Here is an 18,298-nt window from a genome sequence, read left to right as displayed (position 1 = left end):
AATTTTATCACTTTCTGGTAACTCCCTGCCTAATAAACACTTCCCATTTCTGAAGCTCATCCCATGGAGTTTTACTTATTGAATTTCATTCATGTTTTTTTAAGCCTGACCAAAAGTAAAAAAAACAAACACTTTGGGAGATGAAAAAGACAGATAATTATTAGGAAAAAGGGTGATCGAAAATATGACCTGTGTATAGAAGAACGTTATTTTTTTTTTTATCAGGTTCACACCCATCTGGGGCAATCTCCTCATTACCTTATAAACTTAATCAAAATCCCAAGGGGATGTGTGAACTCAGGCATGGGGTGATAATGGCTGTCTTTGAGGTGTGAATATTGGTTAACTATCCCACAGGAATATGGGATAGCTAAATTGGTAAGAGAAAATGAAAACGGCTTTCACACTTTCATACATTATAAACTGTCATCTTGTCATCTATAAACATTACATATCTAATGTTCTTTTATATTTAGTGCTACATAATGAATTTAAAGATGACAAACCTATTAAGAGCATTAACCATTAATTTTACAGAATTGCATTAATCACTGTAAACAAATTATATACATACCTTTGGCTGAAGGTTTGGATGTAATAAAACATAACCATTAGGATCAATTGCAAAATAATAGCCGTTGGGGCACAGCTGAAAAAAAAAAAAACACAAAAAACTTTAAAAGTCCCTGAGTCACAATCAGAAATCACATTCTTAAAAAAAAAAAAAAGCATTTTAAAGCAGAAGAAAGATAACAAGGATCTTTACATTATTTTAAAAATCTTTTTTAACATTTAGTTCATTTGGTAAGTTAACTGTACATGATTTTTGAGAATTCCTTAAATGCTTTATAGACAAGCTAAATTAGTATAGAGCTCTAAAATAAAAAGGATACCCAAAGAGTAAATTTCATCTTACTGTAAAACGTGGTGTTAGTCGTTTAATATCTTCCAAAGACACATCAACCCCCATCACACCAAGAATCAGCTGGTTCTATAATAAAAGATAGCAAAAAGGTAGTGTTTTGGATAAAAAATGCACATATTTCTACACAACTATTATACATGTTGATCCTTTTGGTAGACAACAGTTATATTCTATTCTAGCTTAAATGTTTTTAAAGGTGAGACAGTTTTTGACATCAATTTACAATGATTCTCATCTTTGTTTACCCAGAACTTTATCACTGTAAATGAAATCTTGATGATTGTGGCTAAGATAGAAAATGTAGAATTTTTTTATTTTAAGTAGGCATGATGCTCAGCACAGAGCCCAACATGGGGCTTGAACTCACAACCCTTAAACCAAGACCTAAGCTGAGATCAAGAGTCAGACACTTTACCTACTGAGCCATCCAGGTGCCTCAGGAGATTTTATTTGATGCCCCTTCTACTCATTACCTCTAATATTTATTGAAAAATTTTTTTTAACATTTATTTATTATAGAGAGACAGAGAGAGACAGAGCATGAGAATGGGAGGGGCAGAGAGAGGGGGAGACAGAGAATCTGAAGCAGGCTCCAGGCTCTGAGCTATTAACACAGAGCCCAAGGCAAGGCTTGAATTCACAAACCATGAGATCATGACCTGAGCCCAAGTCGAATGCTTAACTGACTGAACCACCCAGGTGCCCCTCTAATATTTATTTTAATTGCTACTTTCCAGTTGGTTATAGCTCTGTGTCTGAGAGAGTATTTTGTGACTCTGTGGTATCATTACAAAATCACAAAAATGTCCAACTTAAAGATACTATGTAATATAAAATGAGTCAAAAATGGATTTTTTGTTATCATAGTGCCTGCATATATATAACTATCCTGGAAAGAATGTAACCTTATTGAAATGAAATAGCAGAAATCCTCAAAACTCTGTTTCTCAGTGCTGATAACTTCTAAATACCAAACATGGGCATCAAAGCTTTAACTGCAAATCCACAAGGCTATGTGGCAAACTGCTATCATAATCTCAGGGACATTAAAGATGAAACTGGTGTTAAAATTTAGAATCAGGAATTTCACTTTTAAACAGACTTATATAAATTATAATAAATTAATATATTACAATGAAAATTATAAAATCTGCTCAATAGTTATCACGAGAACACCATAAATTTTGTGTAGGTGCACAAAGAGTGAGAAAATTATATCAACTATATTCTTTTGCCATGGACCAATACTACTCTAAGAAAACCCTCCAAATTAAAGCAATCCCTTAGGCAGTCCATCTGAGCAGTTACAGAATTTCTCCTTTGTGGGTTAAATTATTTAGAACCCACAGATCTTTTAGAATGACAATGGGTTCCTGGGGTCCCTGGGTGGCTCAGTCAACAGTTAAGTGTCCAACTCTTGATTTCTACTCAGCTCATGATCTCATGATTCATGGGTTCAAACCCACATCGGCCTCTGCTGACAGTGCAGAATCTGCTTGAGATTCTCTCTCTCCCTCTCTCTCTGCCCTTCCCCCCTCCCAATAAACTTAAAAAAATCTAAATTTTTTGATGGCTACATTATTAAGAGTCCAACTGAATTTATAATAACTGAACAAAAGTAACTGCAATAGACTTCATTATGCCATATACTGGAAATAAATTCCCCTTCAATCTGGAATGTCAAACTAAAACATCAGAGACAAGTATTACCATAGTTTTGTTCTTTGGATTTTTTTCTGAACTTCATGGATATCTTAGATACATTTAAAAAAATGTGCAGACAATAGTACTGCCCATCTATCATGTAATTACACCCAGGGACTGAACTTGTGTTCTCATCAGTTCATAGTTAAACACAGTCAAGTTGAATCCTGACTCTGGGGAATCAGAGAACTTGACCTGCATTTCCTTTTTCCCAGGTGGTTATCACACAGGCAGCTGTGGCCTCTTACTTCTGGTCTCACAAGACAGTAACATTGTATGTATTTCCTTATAGAAATATCTTATCCACACTGAGCTTTAACGTCATAGTTTATCATTTATTATTATTAATTTTATCAATTAACTTTTAACCTTTAAGTTTGTCTTATTTTCAACTTGGCCAGTTATGTTGAAGACCGGAAGAGTTCCAGTAATGACAAGTCCTAGTTCCTAAAAATAGATTAAGAAAGAAAAAGGCAAATTAGACTGACAATTTAAACTTTGTCATTCTGAATTAGTCTTTGGTATCTGACACTGCATTTTATGGTTACAATATAAAGAGACACAAAGAACTAGTAAATGATTTTGGAAGCTTTATCAAAATATTTATTTTTATTTAAAAATCAATTAGAAAGTCTGAGAAATAATCAGAATCTATTAGGCAGCTATTGAAGCCCATAACATCTACAATAATAGTCTAAAAGAGCTTTGCAAAAATTTAAAATTAAAAAAAAAAAATCAAATTACACTAAATATTTCAGTAACCCTTCCCCTCCACTCTCTTTTTTTCACAGGGATTTCATAAGCAGAGTGACATTAAAATATTGTTTTATATAACTTATTTGACTTCCTTCGTGTAGTTTCATTCTTAATTTTTTCAAGTCCTAAGCCAATGGCTTCGTGTTAAATCATCAGTGTAAAGTAGGATAAAGAGAAGAACATGTTATCAATATTGCATTTCTGCAATCCTCTGGTAAATACGATGCTGTTCTAAAGAAGCAATAATGCTTCTAAACGCCCTCCAAGGCAAATGGTATTTTTTGACAAAGTCAAATAATGTAGCTTAACTGTAAGCATCAAATGCAATAGTCTGGTCATGAAGCAGTTTAGCATAACAAATAACAACCTAGTATCAATCAGCATGTTGATCATTTGAAATATTAAATGAATCCATGGAGATTAGTTGATTTTCAAGTCAGAATCTTTTTTTATTACTGCTATCTGCAGCAATTTTAAATATATTTTTACCATTATTTTATGTCAAAATTACTTTTTCAAAAAAAATCATACTTTAAAATAATTTGAAAATTATTTTTAAAAATTTCAAATTTGCTAAGCTGAGAAAATACTGGTAATCGTGTGAATAATGACCTCAAATCCAAATCTCATGACCCTTGTTCTAATTTCAGAAACAGCACGGCTTCATGGAGAAAAAGTCTCAGGCAATAGTTTATAATTGTGTATGTGAGAAGCCCCAAAACAATGGGAACTGAATTTAACAAGGAAGAACAAATAAAGAGAGGCTTTTAGCCAAACAAAATACCAAACTGTTTGGGACAAATACAATTAAGGAAACAAGTACACATATTCTGTGCATGATGATATACACATGGGCTCTCTGATCTGTTCTAAGCAAGAATATTCAACAATGGAAACATCCTTCAGTATGCAAATTCATATTCACAATTAAAACTTTCTACCTCAATAAAATCAGATTACAGATAATTCATAAAAGTAGTCTCCAGAACATAATTCATTAAATATTCCTTCTGGAGAAATTTTTATTCATTATAATATATACGCATAGTGTTAAAAATGCTAGCATGATACATAATAAAGTGTATGTGATGCAATCATTTTCTGCACATTGCATTTCTACAGACTATGGTAATTTCCTTCTAAATATGGTAACATGTGCCTTAAAATGATATACTAGACTTCTAAAATAGGAGACAAAATCATCAGTGAACTCATTGGTGCCCAATTTCCATTTTTTCCTTCACTGATTAAGCAGACAAAAAAATTTGTACAAATTCTGAAAGAACAATGAACAGAAATAAGACAAGATTTCTGCTTTCCTGGAATTTACCTGGTATTTCTATTTTTTTAAAATTTTTTTTTTTTATTTATTTCTAGGAGAGAGAGAGAGAGAGAGACAGTGTGAGCAGGGGAGGGTCAGAGAGAGAGGGAGTCACAGACTGAAACAGGCTCCAGGCTCTGAGCTGGCAGTCAGCACAGAGCCCGATGCGGGGCTCGAACCCACAAACCGCAAGATCATGACATAAGCGAAAGTCGGAAGCTTAACCGACTAAGCCACCCAGGCACCCCTGGTATTTCTGTTTTCTTGATTCTAACTTTTTCATCTCTCTTTTTTTAATTGGAAGAATCTCATGTTATCTCCCAAATAAAATGAACCCTCCACAATATTGTTCCAGTGTTGTGTCTTTTCTTATCTGCCATCAGCTCCAAAAGTGAGTGAGGTACCATTTTCCCAACATACCCAGCCCTTTCCTAACTCATGCTATAGCCTCTATGTGTAGTTTCACCAGTTCCCACTAATGGGAGAAACTTTACATAGACTCCTATATTCAGCTAAACTGTCACCATCTTTTTAACCTCATCTATACCACCCCCAAAAACATGGCTCCCTTCTTATGAATTTCCAGAGTTCTTTTCATTTTTCTCACTATAATTTATTATATTTTGTGTTGGAATATGTTTATCTTTTTTTCTGAATGTAACCAGGATATACTGACCAGCATATATTGTGAATCTGCCACATGCAGAGATTATAGACAAGTAATTAGAAATGGAGGACCATCTCTTTTCATTCTCATGTTGGTAAAAATAATCCTCATTATGTGTCCATTGACTAGACAATTAATGTGCTTTTTTTTTTCTTATTTTACATTTAGTTTCAGCTTTATTGAACAGCATGTTTAGAACCAGAATCTCTTCTTAATGTCATTTGTGCTATCAGTGCGAACCTTACCAACAATGTAGACGTGCTGGTTAATGAACTTCTGTTCATAGGAAATCCTACAGGGCATAATTATTGACTCCTCCTATCATACTCTGTCCTGTGATGGATTTGGAAAAACGAAACATTTTGACCATAGCTTTAGATGACCATGTGACCTTAAATAAATATGTGATGTCAAGAAGGAACAGTGGATAGTAATTTTAGCTAGGATTTGAGGTAAGCAAGCTTCACTTTATCTTTCTTAGCATGCAAAGCTGCTGTTAATAGTGCCTATTTTTCTTCCAACTTCCTGTATATGTTTATTTTACAAGAACCAAACGATAAGTAATTCTAAATGGACTGAATTTTGCCCTTTGGGGTCATGATTGCCTTCAGGGAAGTAGTATCAGCATATAATTGTACTCCAAGTAGGAAAAAGGGTTCTTGAATCAGCACTTACTTTTCAGGGCTTAGTATTTTGGTTTTCTGTGGTATATTACTTTAGTCAAATCATTAATAAAGTCTTCTCATCAAGATTAAGTATAAGTCTTAGGCATGATATTTACTATTTATAACTTTAATATAAGGAAATTTAGAATTACATTAGACAAGTTTTCTGAGTTTCAGCTCTAATGATATTTTGAGCTGAATAATTGTTATATGCAGGTTCATGACTGTCCTGTGCAGTGTACGGCATTTAGGAACTGCCCTGGACTCTACCCATGACATGTCAGTAGTGCCCCCTCCCCATTCCAGTCACGGCAATAGAAAATATCTAGAGATATATCCAAATGACCTGTGCGTGGCAAAATCTCCTCCCAGAGCCACTGCTTTGAAATGTGATAGGATACCCATATTAAAATTTCAATTTTACAATGGAGAAGTTAACATGTTTTTGTTATATCATACCACTTTGCTCACTTTAATGGCTTAGTCCCATAAAAATCTGGGGTTGAATCTCTCAAACAAGAGATGATATATAAAGAGGCTGTTAGGTTCATGATGATTTCAGAGTAGGGGCAGATTATCTACATATTTGCACGTGATTCTGAACTTTGTTGGGTCTGGCTTGAGTTGTAGACACAGTACATGCATCTGCCAATCAAAGTCTATTTTCAAAATATTTCAAACATTTTGTTTAAAGTCTGCAGTAGCAGGTACTCATTCACTTGACTTTAGGATTTATTTTTTTTTTTTACATAAAAATTCAGAAAGTTATTAAAATGCCCATAAATTCAAGATAGGAGTTTGGAAATTCCACATTCTCAACAGATCACCTAAAAAATAAAGTAACACTTTACATGTATGGTTAGACAAGTTTTTATGTGTGAATCTAAATTCTAGCAAAGGGTGTGATAGAAGGACTTTCAGAAAGGGTTTAATGAATTGGAAAAGAATAAATGTCAGCTAGAGAGAAGCAGAAATTAGCTGTGTGCTTTTGTCAGGACACTCTTTGGTTGAAAAGCCAATCTCTTACCAGTGCATCCAGATACACATTTGTCCATTGGACTTGCTTCGCTTTGTCTCCTGCTAAAACCATTGGTCTTCCCAGAACATCTAAGTATTCCTATATATTAAAGGAAAAAAAAAGGTTAAGTGGTTGAAAAAAAGAAATGATGTATTAAAAACAAACACAAAAAACTCCACAGGAGAAAAGTATCTAGAGAATTAAAAAAGAATACAAAATCAAAATTTTTAAGAGAGTAAGTGTATAATCATTTAATTCCTATTTTGGGCATACCATAAATGGCATATTATTTATACAGTAAATCTATCCCAGTTTTTTTCTAATACCAAAACATTCTTTTTCTGAGGTACAGCCAATGATAGGTGAAATACGTTCCTTGTGAATTGTTTTATGTTCAATCTAAACTATTTAAGGCTCTGTGATTTACTGGATGGAAGTGCACAAATTTGAAATCATAAAGCAGCCACATACTTGCTTTCATATCACAGACTGTTTGGCTGAAATTCAAAACTACATTTAAACATATCAAAAAATAAATGCAATACTGTGCCAAATAAGACATCAGACTCCAGTGCAGCTGCTGTTTCATTTCAACATGAAACACAGTCAGTATTCAGTTCCACAAATGCCACATTATTTGTGCTACAACTTGCCTTAGTCTATTTTGTGCATCCTCAGTTATGTTTAAAATTGAGTAATGATTTTAAATTGTAACTTATGAATACTTGAAAATAATATATATTTACATTAACTTAATTGCTTCAATCTACAAAGCTACTTAGCAGGCATATTTTAAGTTGAATGGCTGTAGAGAAATTATCTCTTCATTGTAAATTAATTTCATTTTTTGTTTGAGAGAGCGAGCAAGAACGATCAGGCTCCACGCTGGGTGTGGAGTCCGATGTAGGGCTCGATCTCATGACCTCGAGACCATGAAATGAGCCAAAATCAAGAGACAGACACTAAACCAACTGAACCACACAGGCACCTTGTAGATTTATTTTACATAAGTAGATAGATCTATAGGGGCTACTTAAGAGGTATTCAAATTCTGATTAGAATCCTGTATAATTTGTCCACATTAACTATTCCTTCTTTCTCTCTGTGGTACCTGTAACTGGAAGAAACTCATTTAAATGATCTGAAATAGAACCAAGCTCAAAATAATTGAAATGAGATTGTTAGTAAATTTTCATTTCATTTATTTTCTATGATGTTTTTAATGTCTCTAAAGAACATATGCGGTTTTTTACCTAAGTTTTGAATATTTGAAAACACTTGGAACCTTAATGAAGTAATAATAAACATACATCATCATGATGCTTGTCATTTTATTACAAATATTAGGGATCATTTTTTCATTTTCACATATGTTCTGCAATTGAACATATTGAAAACAGAAAAGAAACATTCTTTGAAAAACTAATTTCAAAGTTTAATACCTTGTATTTAAACTTGTAATAACTTGTAATCATACCTGAGTATTGATTCTGATTGCTCCAATGGAAGGAATTTCATAATAATAACCTGAAACATACACATATTTATATATATAGAGAGAGAATGTTATAATAAATGACCACAAAATTTTTTTCCAGCTTCAGAGGAGAAAAGAGCATTTTTTTTCACTTTGAGTTGAGCAAACACTAACATACTGATATCAGGGATGAATGTGGACAATGTTTGATTAATGCATATCCCTAACAAATGCACAGGCTTTATGACAACTTTCACTGTATATCTTAAAGTGTATCAAATAAATGTGATTTTTCTATAAAGCAGAAGGGAATCTGGCATCACTTAAAATATTTTTATTATTGGAGAAATTATTAAAGATACATGATAATGATATCTGACATTTTATTATATTCAATATAAAATATTTGCCTAAACAGGACTTTCCTAATAAACTGAGGTTCTTTTTATTGTTATGTGATCAGGTTTTCAAATAACATTCTGGGTTTTTTTTTTTCTGTGTACACAGGAAATATAGACTCACTACACAATATCTGAATTACCTAGGAATGTATAAGAAGACATTGAAAAAAATTTAACCACTCAGAAAAAATGTAAAAACATGTCATACTTTCTTATACATAAGTTTTATGTAATTCAGATATTCTTTCATTCTTTAATTTGATAAATATTAAATATCTTTAAATAAAACACTCAATGATATTCATATACTGTATCATATGCCATATGATCAAATGTCTGAATTTTTATATACTGTCACATAATTTCAATGTTCTCCACAGAAAATATGTTCAGCGTCTTATGTTTTCTATTCCTATAAACATAATTAGCTACAACTTTAATATTAAATGATAAAATGTAGAACTAACATCTACCAATTTTTTTTTTAGGAATAAAATGTGGTGGAGAAAACAGATATGTTACCTTTGTTTTCACAGGCCATCCACTGAATAGGTCCTCTGTCGTAATTATGTTGGCCAACTGAAAATGTGAATACACGTACCTGGTGAATTGAAAAAGAGGGATCTGTTAGGCTGCATAAAATGGAACCAAACATCAACACAAAACAGCTAAAGCGAAAAACAAAGCATGTTTTTCAGGTGATTAATGGGACAAGAAAAATGAAGGCCAGTAAATCTTTCAGGAAGTCACCAGAGAGAAACCACATAACCTACTCTTAACATGGACTTCAGTTACTAAATTCAAGACGGCACTTGGGTGCCCTGCACCATGTTCTAATCCTATGTCAGAGTCATGACTAAGGTATTAATAGCGGAAATGGGATCTTTCGGGCCCAACCAGCCACACCTGTCTCACCTGGTTAAAATATATTACCCACATACTTAGCCACTGCGAAAATAATAAGTAAAAGCAGTAATTCTCATTTCATAAGCATGTGCTTTTTTAAAAAAAGTTTAATGTTTATTTTTGACACAGAGTGACAGAGACAAGTGTGAGCAGGGGAGGGGCAGAGACAGAGGGAGACACAATATCCAAAGCAGGATCCAGGCTCTGAGCTGTCAGCCCAGAGCCCAACGTGGGGCTTGAACCCAAGAGCTGTGAGATCATGACTTGAGCTGAAGTTGGCTGCCCAACCAACTGAGTCACCCAGGTGCCCCCTCGTAAGTATGTGTTTGAAACAACATATAGAGAAAGATCATTATACGTTTAGTTGCGTAAGGTAATTATACTCAGTGATAGTTTCAACTACTTCCACACCATGAAAATATTTAGTATGTGCATATAGGATTATGATGTTAGTTATAGCACTAACTTTCTATAAAAGATGAGTGGGATCTATAAATAAGTATGCTAAGCTTCCAGGACTTTTAAAGAGAATCAAAATATTGGCTGTTACTAATGTGATGCAATATATGCAAATATTTTTAAAATATTCAATTCAACTGAGGTAGTTTTTAAATTATAGTAATTTAAATGTTTATTGGAAGCCAGTATATTTCATAATAAAATACTCTAATTTTATAATAATCTAGGAAAAATTCAATGTCACAAATACTTAATAACATGGCTATTTAGCATATATTGATTTTTACCAACTTAGTAATCTAAGAAAACCAGTATTTTAAGCTAAACATTTTAGCCTTTTCGAAAGATAAACATGCAGAAAATCACTTTTCCATGAATTCAGGTTCTGGTTTGAACTATGTTAACAGCTTTTCTCTAATTCATGTCGATTGACTGTTTGAACTGACATTTTCTAATTGCTTCGCCTGTTTCATCTTTGCACACGACTGCAGAGCACAAATCTCAAAAGAGATTTCACATCTGTTTTGTGTTCCTCCACTGGTCTTGGCCACACAGAGATCACTTCATAACAATCCCTGCCCTGAAATGTACATTGGAGATGTTGCTGTTTCAGTTGTAAAGTTTTATGGGAGCCACCCTTAAGTTGCACAGGTTTGCCTCAGCTGGTTATGTGAGAAGCCATTTCATGAGCACGTCTGAATTTTAATCATCTCAAATTCTAAGGGCAAGTGACACATTCTAGGTTAACAGAGGTCTGTGACATCTATTTACCTCTACGTCCCTCAATTCCTCAAAACGTAATAGTTTCATTTTCTTAAATTCTTCACATTTATTTTTTGGGCTGTCTATGTAGTTCCTATTTCAATAGAGAGTCACTTCTTATGTAGCTGAACTTACTCCTGAATGGAAATATTTTTGTAAACAGGTATGCCACCCTACTGATAATTCAATTTAAAGTGTACCTATACCTTAAACAATTGTCACATGAATTCAAGGCAAGGAAAAAACCCAGATGCTCCAGAAAGCACTTGGGAGATCTCCTTCATAAAGAACATTTGGGAGCATGTCTCAAATTTTCAACTGAAAGTGATGCTTTGTCTTGGTGACTCTCTTACCACAACAGGGTTCTGGTAAAATATTTTCCACAAAATACTTAAACTAAAAAGAAATAAATACGACTAAATGAATTATTATATTTATGTCCCCAGAAGGTAAGCATTTCTACTAACATAGGGGCCATACTTAGACACACTGCACGTAATTTTGACTGATGCTATTCATCAAATAGTCCAAACAAACACAACTCAGCCAAAAAAAGCCTACCAGTAAAAAACAAAACAAAACCTTACCCAAACAGCAAAAATACTTGTTGCTTTGTTTTACTCAAAAGTTTTGACTAAGGCCCAGCTTTGCACATAGGAAGATCTCAGAAGTCATCCAAATTAAGAAATTCAGAACTGGAGCTGGGTGTAGAGTTAAAATTTTAAAGTACACTAAACATTCTGTGTGTGTTTGTGTGTGTGTGTGCGCGCGCGCGCGCGCCTCTTTTTTGTTCATTTTCCAAATATATCCTCAGCTGTTTGAATGAAAGTGACATTAACTGACTGATTTTTTCCCATATTACAGACTTGTGTCTATAACGCTTTCCTCGCTTCCCTTAATTTTTATTTGCCATACTGTAGACTTCGTTAAATACACTATTTTTCTGAAATTTTCCTCCCAGTGGTCACTAAAATCTTAAGAACTACAAATTTAACCTTCTTTTTGTAATTTCTGCAACTGCCTTAGATTACAATATTTCCAAGATCTTTCCAATATACCCACAATGCTTATTTTTCTCTTGGTAGATACACACATGTGCGCGCGCGCGCGCACACACACACACACACACACACACACACACACACAGTATATATTTTAATGATTTTATAGAATGCTTAGAATTTTCTAATTTCATAAATATACACTTATTCAAGAAAAAATTTAATATAAAGCAGCTTCACTTTTAAATTCTTTATAGAACAATGAAAAACCCAATGTAAAACTATTTTAATCCCAACTGCCATATTTCTGTTGCATTTAGTTTTGCTTTACACATTTTCCTGAATTATGTAAATAGAATTTTAACTTCACTGATTTCATAAACACGTGCAGTATACATGTTATAGTGCATGTTCACAATAAACTGGTGAAATTTAGAAGACTATGTTTACACCCTAACTTTCTACTTAGAATTTTAAATGGTTTCATTCTTCCTAGTCTGTGCTATATTACTGCCACCCTGTGGAGTAATGAATAAAGTAACTCTAAAATTCCCAGTGCCGAATTTACTGAGATGATTGCTATCCCTTCATTCATCTGATACTTTCCACTTCTTCAAATGTTCTTGTTTGGCTATAAGTTAGAGGAAAGAGAACAAAGGAGTACTTCCTTGAAATAGGCACAATGTAAAAATTAAATCATATTCTCCAAGATGTTTATTTTTAGGGTTCTTTTCTTACTAGCATTTGCCTGGTCTTATGTAAAAACAAATAAATGACAAATAAAGTAATTTGAAGTTCTTAATGTGTAGTCACACAAGCTAAATATTTCATCAAAAGTCTCAAGCAAATTACTTCCTTTAAGCCATACCTACATCTAGGCAAAGTCAACTTTCGTGGAGGAAAAAATTGTTTACTCATGCCTAGCAGTACATTCATGATCACACTACTAGAGTCATGTAACAAATGCATACCTTCTAACTGAAATATTGCTAGGAAATGTGTGAAATGTTCCTTCACTAATCTGGATGATTTTAGTTAAGCTCATGTTTCAAAATGTTTGCTTCTTTGAGAGTCATGTATGAAGTATATGCAGTCATAAATGGGCTTAAAAATGCTTTTCATGATGCTGAAGATCAGGTCCTTAAGAGAAATGACATGGGAAGGTAGTACCAGATAAATACTTGATTGGGCTGGAACAGTAATGTATCTATTAAAGTACCTTATATATAAACAAAAATAATTATTAAACAAAAAAAAGAAAGCTGAAATAAATGAGTAGTTTCAACTTCTTACTATATGGATCTAAGACAGGCTTTGGTGTTATTCAAATTAAATCTGTTGTAACACAGAGCCCAAACTATGTTGGTACTCAGCTTGCATATTAAAAATTTGGGCAGTTTCGTTATGCTTTTGTCATGTAAAATTCTTAATCTTTTTATTTCATGTTATGCTGGTTTGTTCAATGAAGTTCAGCAAACTTCTTAAGGCAAAATATACTTAATACACATAACTTTTATGTACTCTATGATGCTTGGGGAATGAAATATTTCTCATGAGTCTTGACTCATGCTTAATTACATAAGCACATTCAAAAAAGTAATAGTAATTTGAGGGCATAGTTAATAAAGTTACACATAAGATTCTGAAAAGTCAGGCATTGTAATCACTTGCAAATTGATATAATTTTGCCTTCAGTTGCTTTAAAAACCAAGCTTTCTCTGAACAGACTACTGTAACTCCCACAGTCTATGTTGATATGTCAAGCCTGGCCTACTTGATCAGAGAAAACTTTAAATAACAGCAAATTTGGAATATATTTAAAATATATTATTTTAATATTATTAAATTATTATTTTAACAAATATAAAATATATTATTAATTTTTTAATAATACACAACTGTTTTATAACTTTATCCTACAATTTTAGACTTCTGCTAATCTGTTTTGTTTTGTTTGCTGAAGACTAAAATACTTGTCTTCAATTAAGATTTTTCCAAAGCCACAGGGTCAACCTATTTTAAAAAGCCATAGGAATTTCTTGTTTCCCAGCAGAACCCAGTTACTGGAAACTGTCACCTCAACAATTATCAGTTACCCAGAGTTCAAGTTTAATTTACAATAGGCAAATCTCCAAGGAATAATGGAAACGAGACTATGAAGAAAAGAGGCCAATAAAACTAAAATAAAAACTTCAGCTATTGAAACATGTTAGAAAAATGATGTCAGAAATGGGTTTTATTAATTTACTGTGTGTACTAAAATTTTTGGCATGAAGCCTATAAAAATACTAGATTGGACTGAAAAGTTTAGGAGAAAATTCTACAGCGGTTTCCATAATTCACAAGTGTACCAGAATCCTGAGCATTCGAATAACCCACATCCCTAGTTTTATAGCATTATGAAATAAATAAAAGTGTCCAAATTCACCTTTCACACTTAATTTATTTTATAAAGCCCAATGATCTGAAAGCTACTTGCAGCCTGCAGTTTTGATGGCTGAGTTTAATCCATCTTAACCTCTTAACGCCGTGAAAAGCGTGTCCCTTCGTGGGAAAGTCTGACTACATGGAAGGCTCCTGGGTGGGCATTGATGATTGGCACAGCCACAGGGCTGCCCAGGAGAAAGAGACAGATGACCAGCCAAGCGCGGTCCACATGAGGTTATGAAAGGTGGACTGTAGATCATTAAATTCTTGACTCTGCCACTTGGTAGCTGTATGACTTTCAACAAGTTATTTAACTTCTCAAATTCTGGTTTTCTTATTTCCAAACTGGAGAGGATGATAATGGCAATAAAAATATTTTTAATCATATGATTATTCCCTTTGTAAATGAAACGAAATGTACAAAGCTTTAATGTTACATGGAAAATTATAAGTTCAATCAATATTAACTACGAATGAACTTCATCGTAATGAAGAAGATGATGATGAAGACAACAGCAATGATGATGCCACTGACACAATCATTTTTAAACAAACTTAAACCTCCCTACTTATAAGATGATGACTGCAAGAGTGAAACACCAATTCTGCTTCACATTCCAATTATATAGAGGTAAACATTGTTGGGATGATTATCCTTTATTTTTAAACTTTTTAGGTTTATTTATTTTGGAAAGAGAGAAATCATGAGCAGGGAAGGGGTGGGGGTGGAGAGAAGAGAGAGATTCCCAAACAGTCTCTGTACTGACAGTGCAGAGCCAGACCCCAGGATGGATCTCACTAACTCTGAGAGTATTACCTGAGCCAAAATCAAAAGTCTGCCTCTTAACTGACTGAGCAACCTAGGTGGCCCTAAATGATTATTTTTTTAAAAAATGTAAAGCTACTAAGTTTTTCTTGCATTTTTTACTTTTTTATAGTTCACCTTAAGAGCATATTAATCATGTATTTATGGACATGCCCAACATATCAGTAAGTATTTAGCAACTACCACGCATCAAGCACTGTGCTAGCCTCAAAGGATCCAAAGGTACTTTTACAAATCAACATAGCCCCTACTTCATAGAGCTTCAAGCTCACCTCATAATCTGATAATGTTAGGATGATTCACTGTACTTGCCATCAATAAATTCAAAATAGCAACATAATCCCCAGGTATGTACCTATGTTATGCACCCAGATGTAAGATGTGACAGAAATAACTGCTTGTTTCTTTTAGGTCATCTATAGAAAACCCATGACTATTGCATTTTGCTTTTCTTTTTTAAAATTTGAGAGAGAGAGAGAGAGCGCACGCACCAGTGGAGGGAGGGACAGAAAACACAGAGAGAGAATCTTAGAGAGAATCTACTCAGGGCAGAGCTTGACAAGGGGCTAAATCCCACAACCCTTGGATTATGACCTGAGCTGAAATTAAGAGTCGGATGCTCAATGGACTGAGCTGCCCAGGCTGTCCCTGCTTTTCTTTTTTCAAGTTGTTCTGTGTTATTTATTAGAATAAATCCTTCACACAGAGGGAAGTTCAAGATAAGAGAGCAGATAAATAAATAATCAAAAATGGTAACCTGAGAGAATGAAAACAAAGAGGAAAGATGGTGTTGAACACAGAATGATAAAGGGGTATGTGGGAAAGGGAGTGCTCTAGGGCTAACTGCTAAGATGGCTGAAGAGATCTATGGTAACTGGAATTCTTAATCTGAGAGGAAAGCAGCTTCAGAAAAGCAGAAAGGCATCCTGTTTAGGTCTATCTATTTAACACAAAGGGCCATCCTGATTCTAGGTGATACAATTCTATCCAGAGATTAATTGAAGTGTATTTTCTCTATGTCTTTTTATATACTTTGTGCTTCATGTAACACTCAACTACCATTCTTCATTAGATTTTAGATATTAAGTTAAGGATTCTGTAAAATGTTTGATAGTAGTTTCCTCACACCTGAAGAGAATGTGTCTAATAATATTTTCCTTAGTTCAGGGAATAAGTGTCAGCATTAATTTTATGCTATGAGAAACAAATGTAAATAAATCTGTGAGAGAGGAACACACACACACACACACACACACACACACACGACTGTGAAGTGGATAATCTCTCTCTTTGGAAGGCCAATGTTACTGGTAATTCCTGTTATCAGCTCTACAATAACTCCGGCATAAATAACACATTTGGTTTTTTGAACAAAGGTATATTTCCTATTCTAAAGCTGAAAAACTCTTGCTATCTGTTGAAAGTGGCAAAATATCTAAAACAAAACTTTTTAGAAGCAGTGAATTTGTTACACAGCATTACGTAGTTTACAAATCTGAATGTCGCATATATTTAAACATTGCTTCCAAAGGCCTCATTCTTGCCTGATGGAGAAGCCAGGCAATGACAGTAGAAAAGGTAGCAAATACTCTCCTTACCATCTGCTGAAAAATTAACTGACAATTTTCCCTGTTACTATGTAAAATACATATGCAGATTCCATAATTTGTAGCTGGGTTTCGATTTTTGTGGGCTACAGATTATTTATTTTACTATAGAGCTGACAGAGAAATAGAGATTTTGTTAATCATTTTTTAAATAACTAAAAAAAGTAGCAATGCATCTGTTGTCAGGCTGTTAAAATTTACAGTGATGCCTTATTCTGAAACCCATCCATCTTATTTTCCATTTGTTCATCTTCAATTTACTGGTTATTTTGAAATTGTCATGTTAGACATATTCGATGCTTTTGCATTTTTCGATTAACTCTGAGAAGTAAGCTAGGCATCAGAGGACTATTTTCTAACTGGCTAGACAATCTTAAGTGTGCACTGCTAACCAATCTTTTTGCTATTCCACAGAAAATCAAATATCTTTAATTTTGCTAGGCCTGGGAATTATCTTTCAACTCTGTGTCTGGTTTCACTTTCCTTTATTCATTTGTTTGGACTTTATGATAGAGTTCATTTAAGTTTTGGCACCAATTTTAAGGAAGTGTCGTACACATGGGTGAACCCCAAGGAATGGCATTGCTGCAGGTAAAGATTATAAAGTGAATGCATTTTAATACGAAACAGCTGTGTGAGGAGATTAGCATGGACTCAGTTTTAAAGCTGTACCTATCTATAATCAGGTAGATTAATTCCCAAGAGTAATAAGTTTCGAAAGAATCCAAACATTCTGTTCTAATTCTTAAACCTTTTGGCCTCATTAAATTGTGCTGTGTATCTGCAGCCTCATTCATCAGCTCTCCGGATGCACCTCATCACACCTAGCTGGGTTGCTCTCAATGATTTCTAATGTCATCCGGATGAAAAATGAATGTAAATGAAGCATTCAACAGCCACGTTGATGTCAAGCAAAAAGCTTGGGGAAAAAGATAGAATTCCAAGACTAGTTTTCAGATTTTTCTTTTAAAGCTCATCAAACTTTCTGACATTGTAATTTTGATATTTTTGAAAACACAAGGCAACTTTGTTTTAAAGGACATGTTTTAAAATAAAGTTATAATCACATACAGAATTTTTAGGAGTATTGAAAGCATTTTCTAAATCTACCAAATTTTATTTTTGCACACTGGCCTTTGAAAAATAACGTGGCTAGTGAAACTATGAGTGATAGGTTTATCACTCATGCAACAAATTTAATTATGCAGGTATGGGATGGGTCTGTCACATATGGTTCTAGATACTATCACCACAAACATCTTTGCCGCAAGCAATTTCAATGCAAACATTTTATGGCTAAGTATTGGCTTTAAGGCAATTTCACCATAAAAGATAAAATCATGAAATATAAAAGAGGGTCATTTGTTTAAAAAGAC

At 33.7% G+C, this 18,298-nt stretch overlaps 1 protein-coding gene across 7 annotated transcripts in view; it reads right to left on the bottom strand.

Annotated features, from left to right (window-relative positions):
- The window catches only part of CACNA2D1 (calcium voltage-gated channel auxiliary subunit alpha2delta 1), a 478,329-nt gene that overhangs the window by 56,528 nt on the left and 403,503 nt on the right, over positions 1-18,298 (bottom strand). For all 7 annotated transcript variants that reach the window (XM_077748517.1, XM_077748519.1, XM_077748520.1 and 4 more), the window contains exons 13-18: positions 9,457-9,535; positions 8,534-8,583; positions 7,066-7,155; positions 2,999-3,076; positions 917-991; positions 575-649 (exon numbers count right to left, since the gene is read on the bottom strand). In XM_077748517.1, the coding sequence (XP_077604643.1) occupies positions 575-649; positions 917-991; positions 2,999-3,076; positions 7,066-7,155; positions 8,534-8,583; positions 9,457-9,535 (447 nt within the window). The remainder of the gene's footprint in view (positions 1-574; positions 650-916; positions 992-2,998; positions 3,077-7,065; positions 7,156-8,533; positions 8,584-9,456; positions 9,536-18,298) is intronic.

Source organism: Crocuta crocuta, unplaced genomic scaffold (assembly GCF_008692635.1).
Source record: "Crocuta crocuta isolate KB4526 unplaced genomic scaffold, BGI_CrCroc_1.0 scaffold417, whole genome shotgun sequence".
Classification (NCBI taxonomy): Eukaryota; Metazoa; Chordata; class Mammalia; order Carnivora; family Hyaenidae; genus Crocuta; species Crocuta crocuta.
The sequence above is the reverse complement of the archived record's forward strand: the minus strand, read 5'-3'. Positions and strand labels throughout refer to the sequence as shown.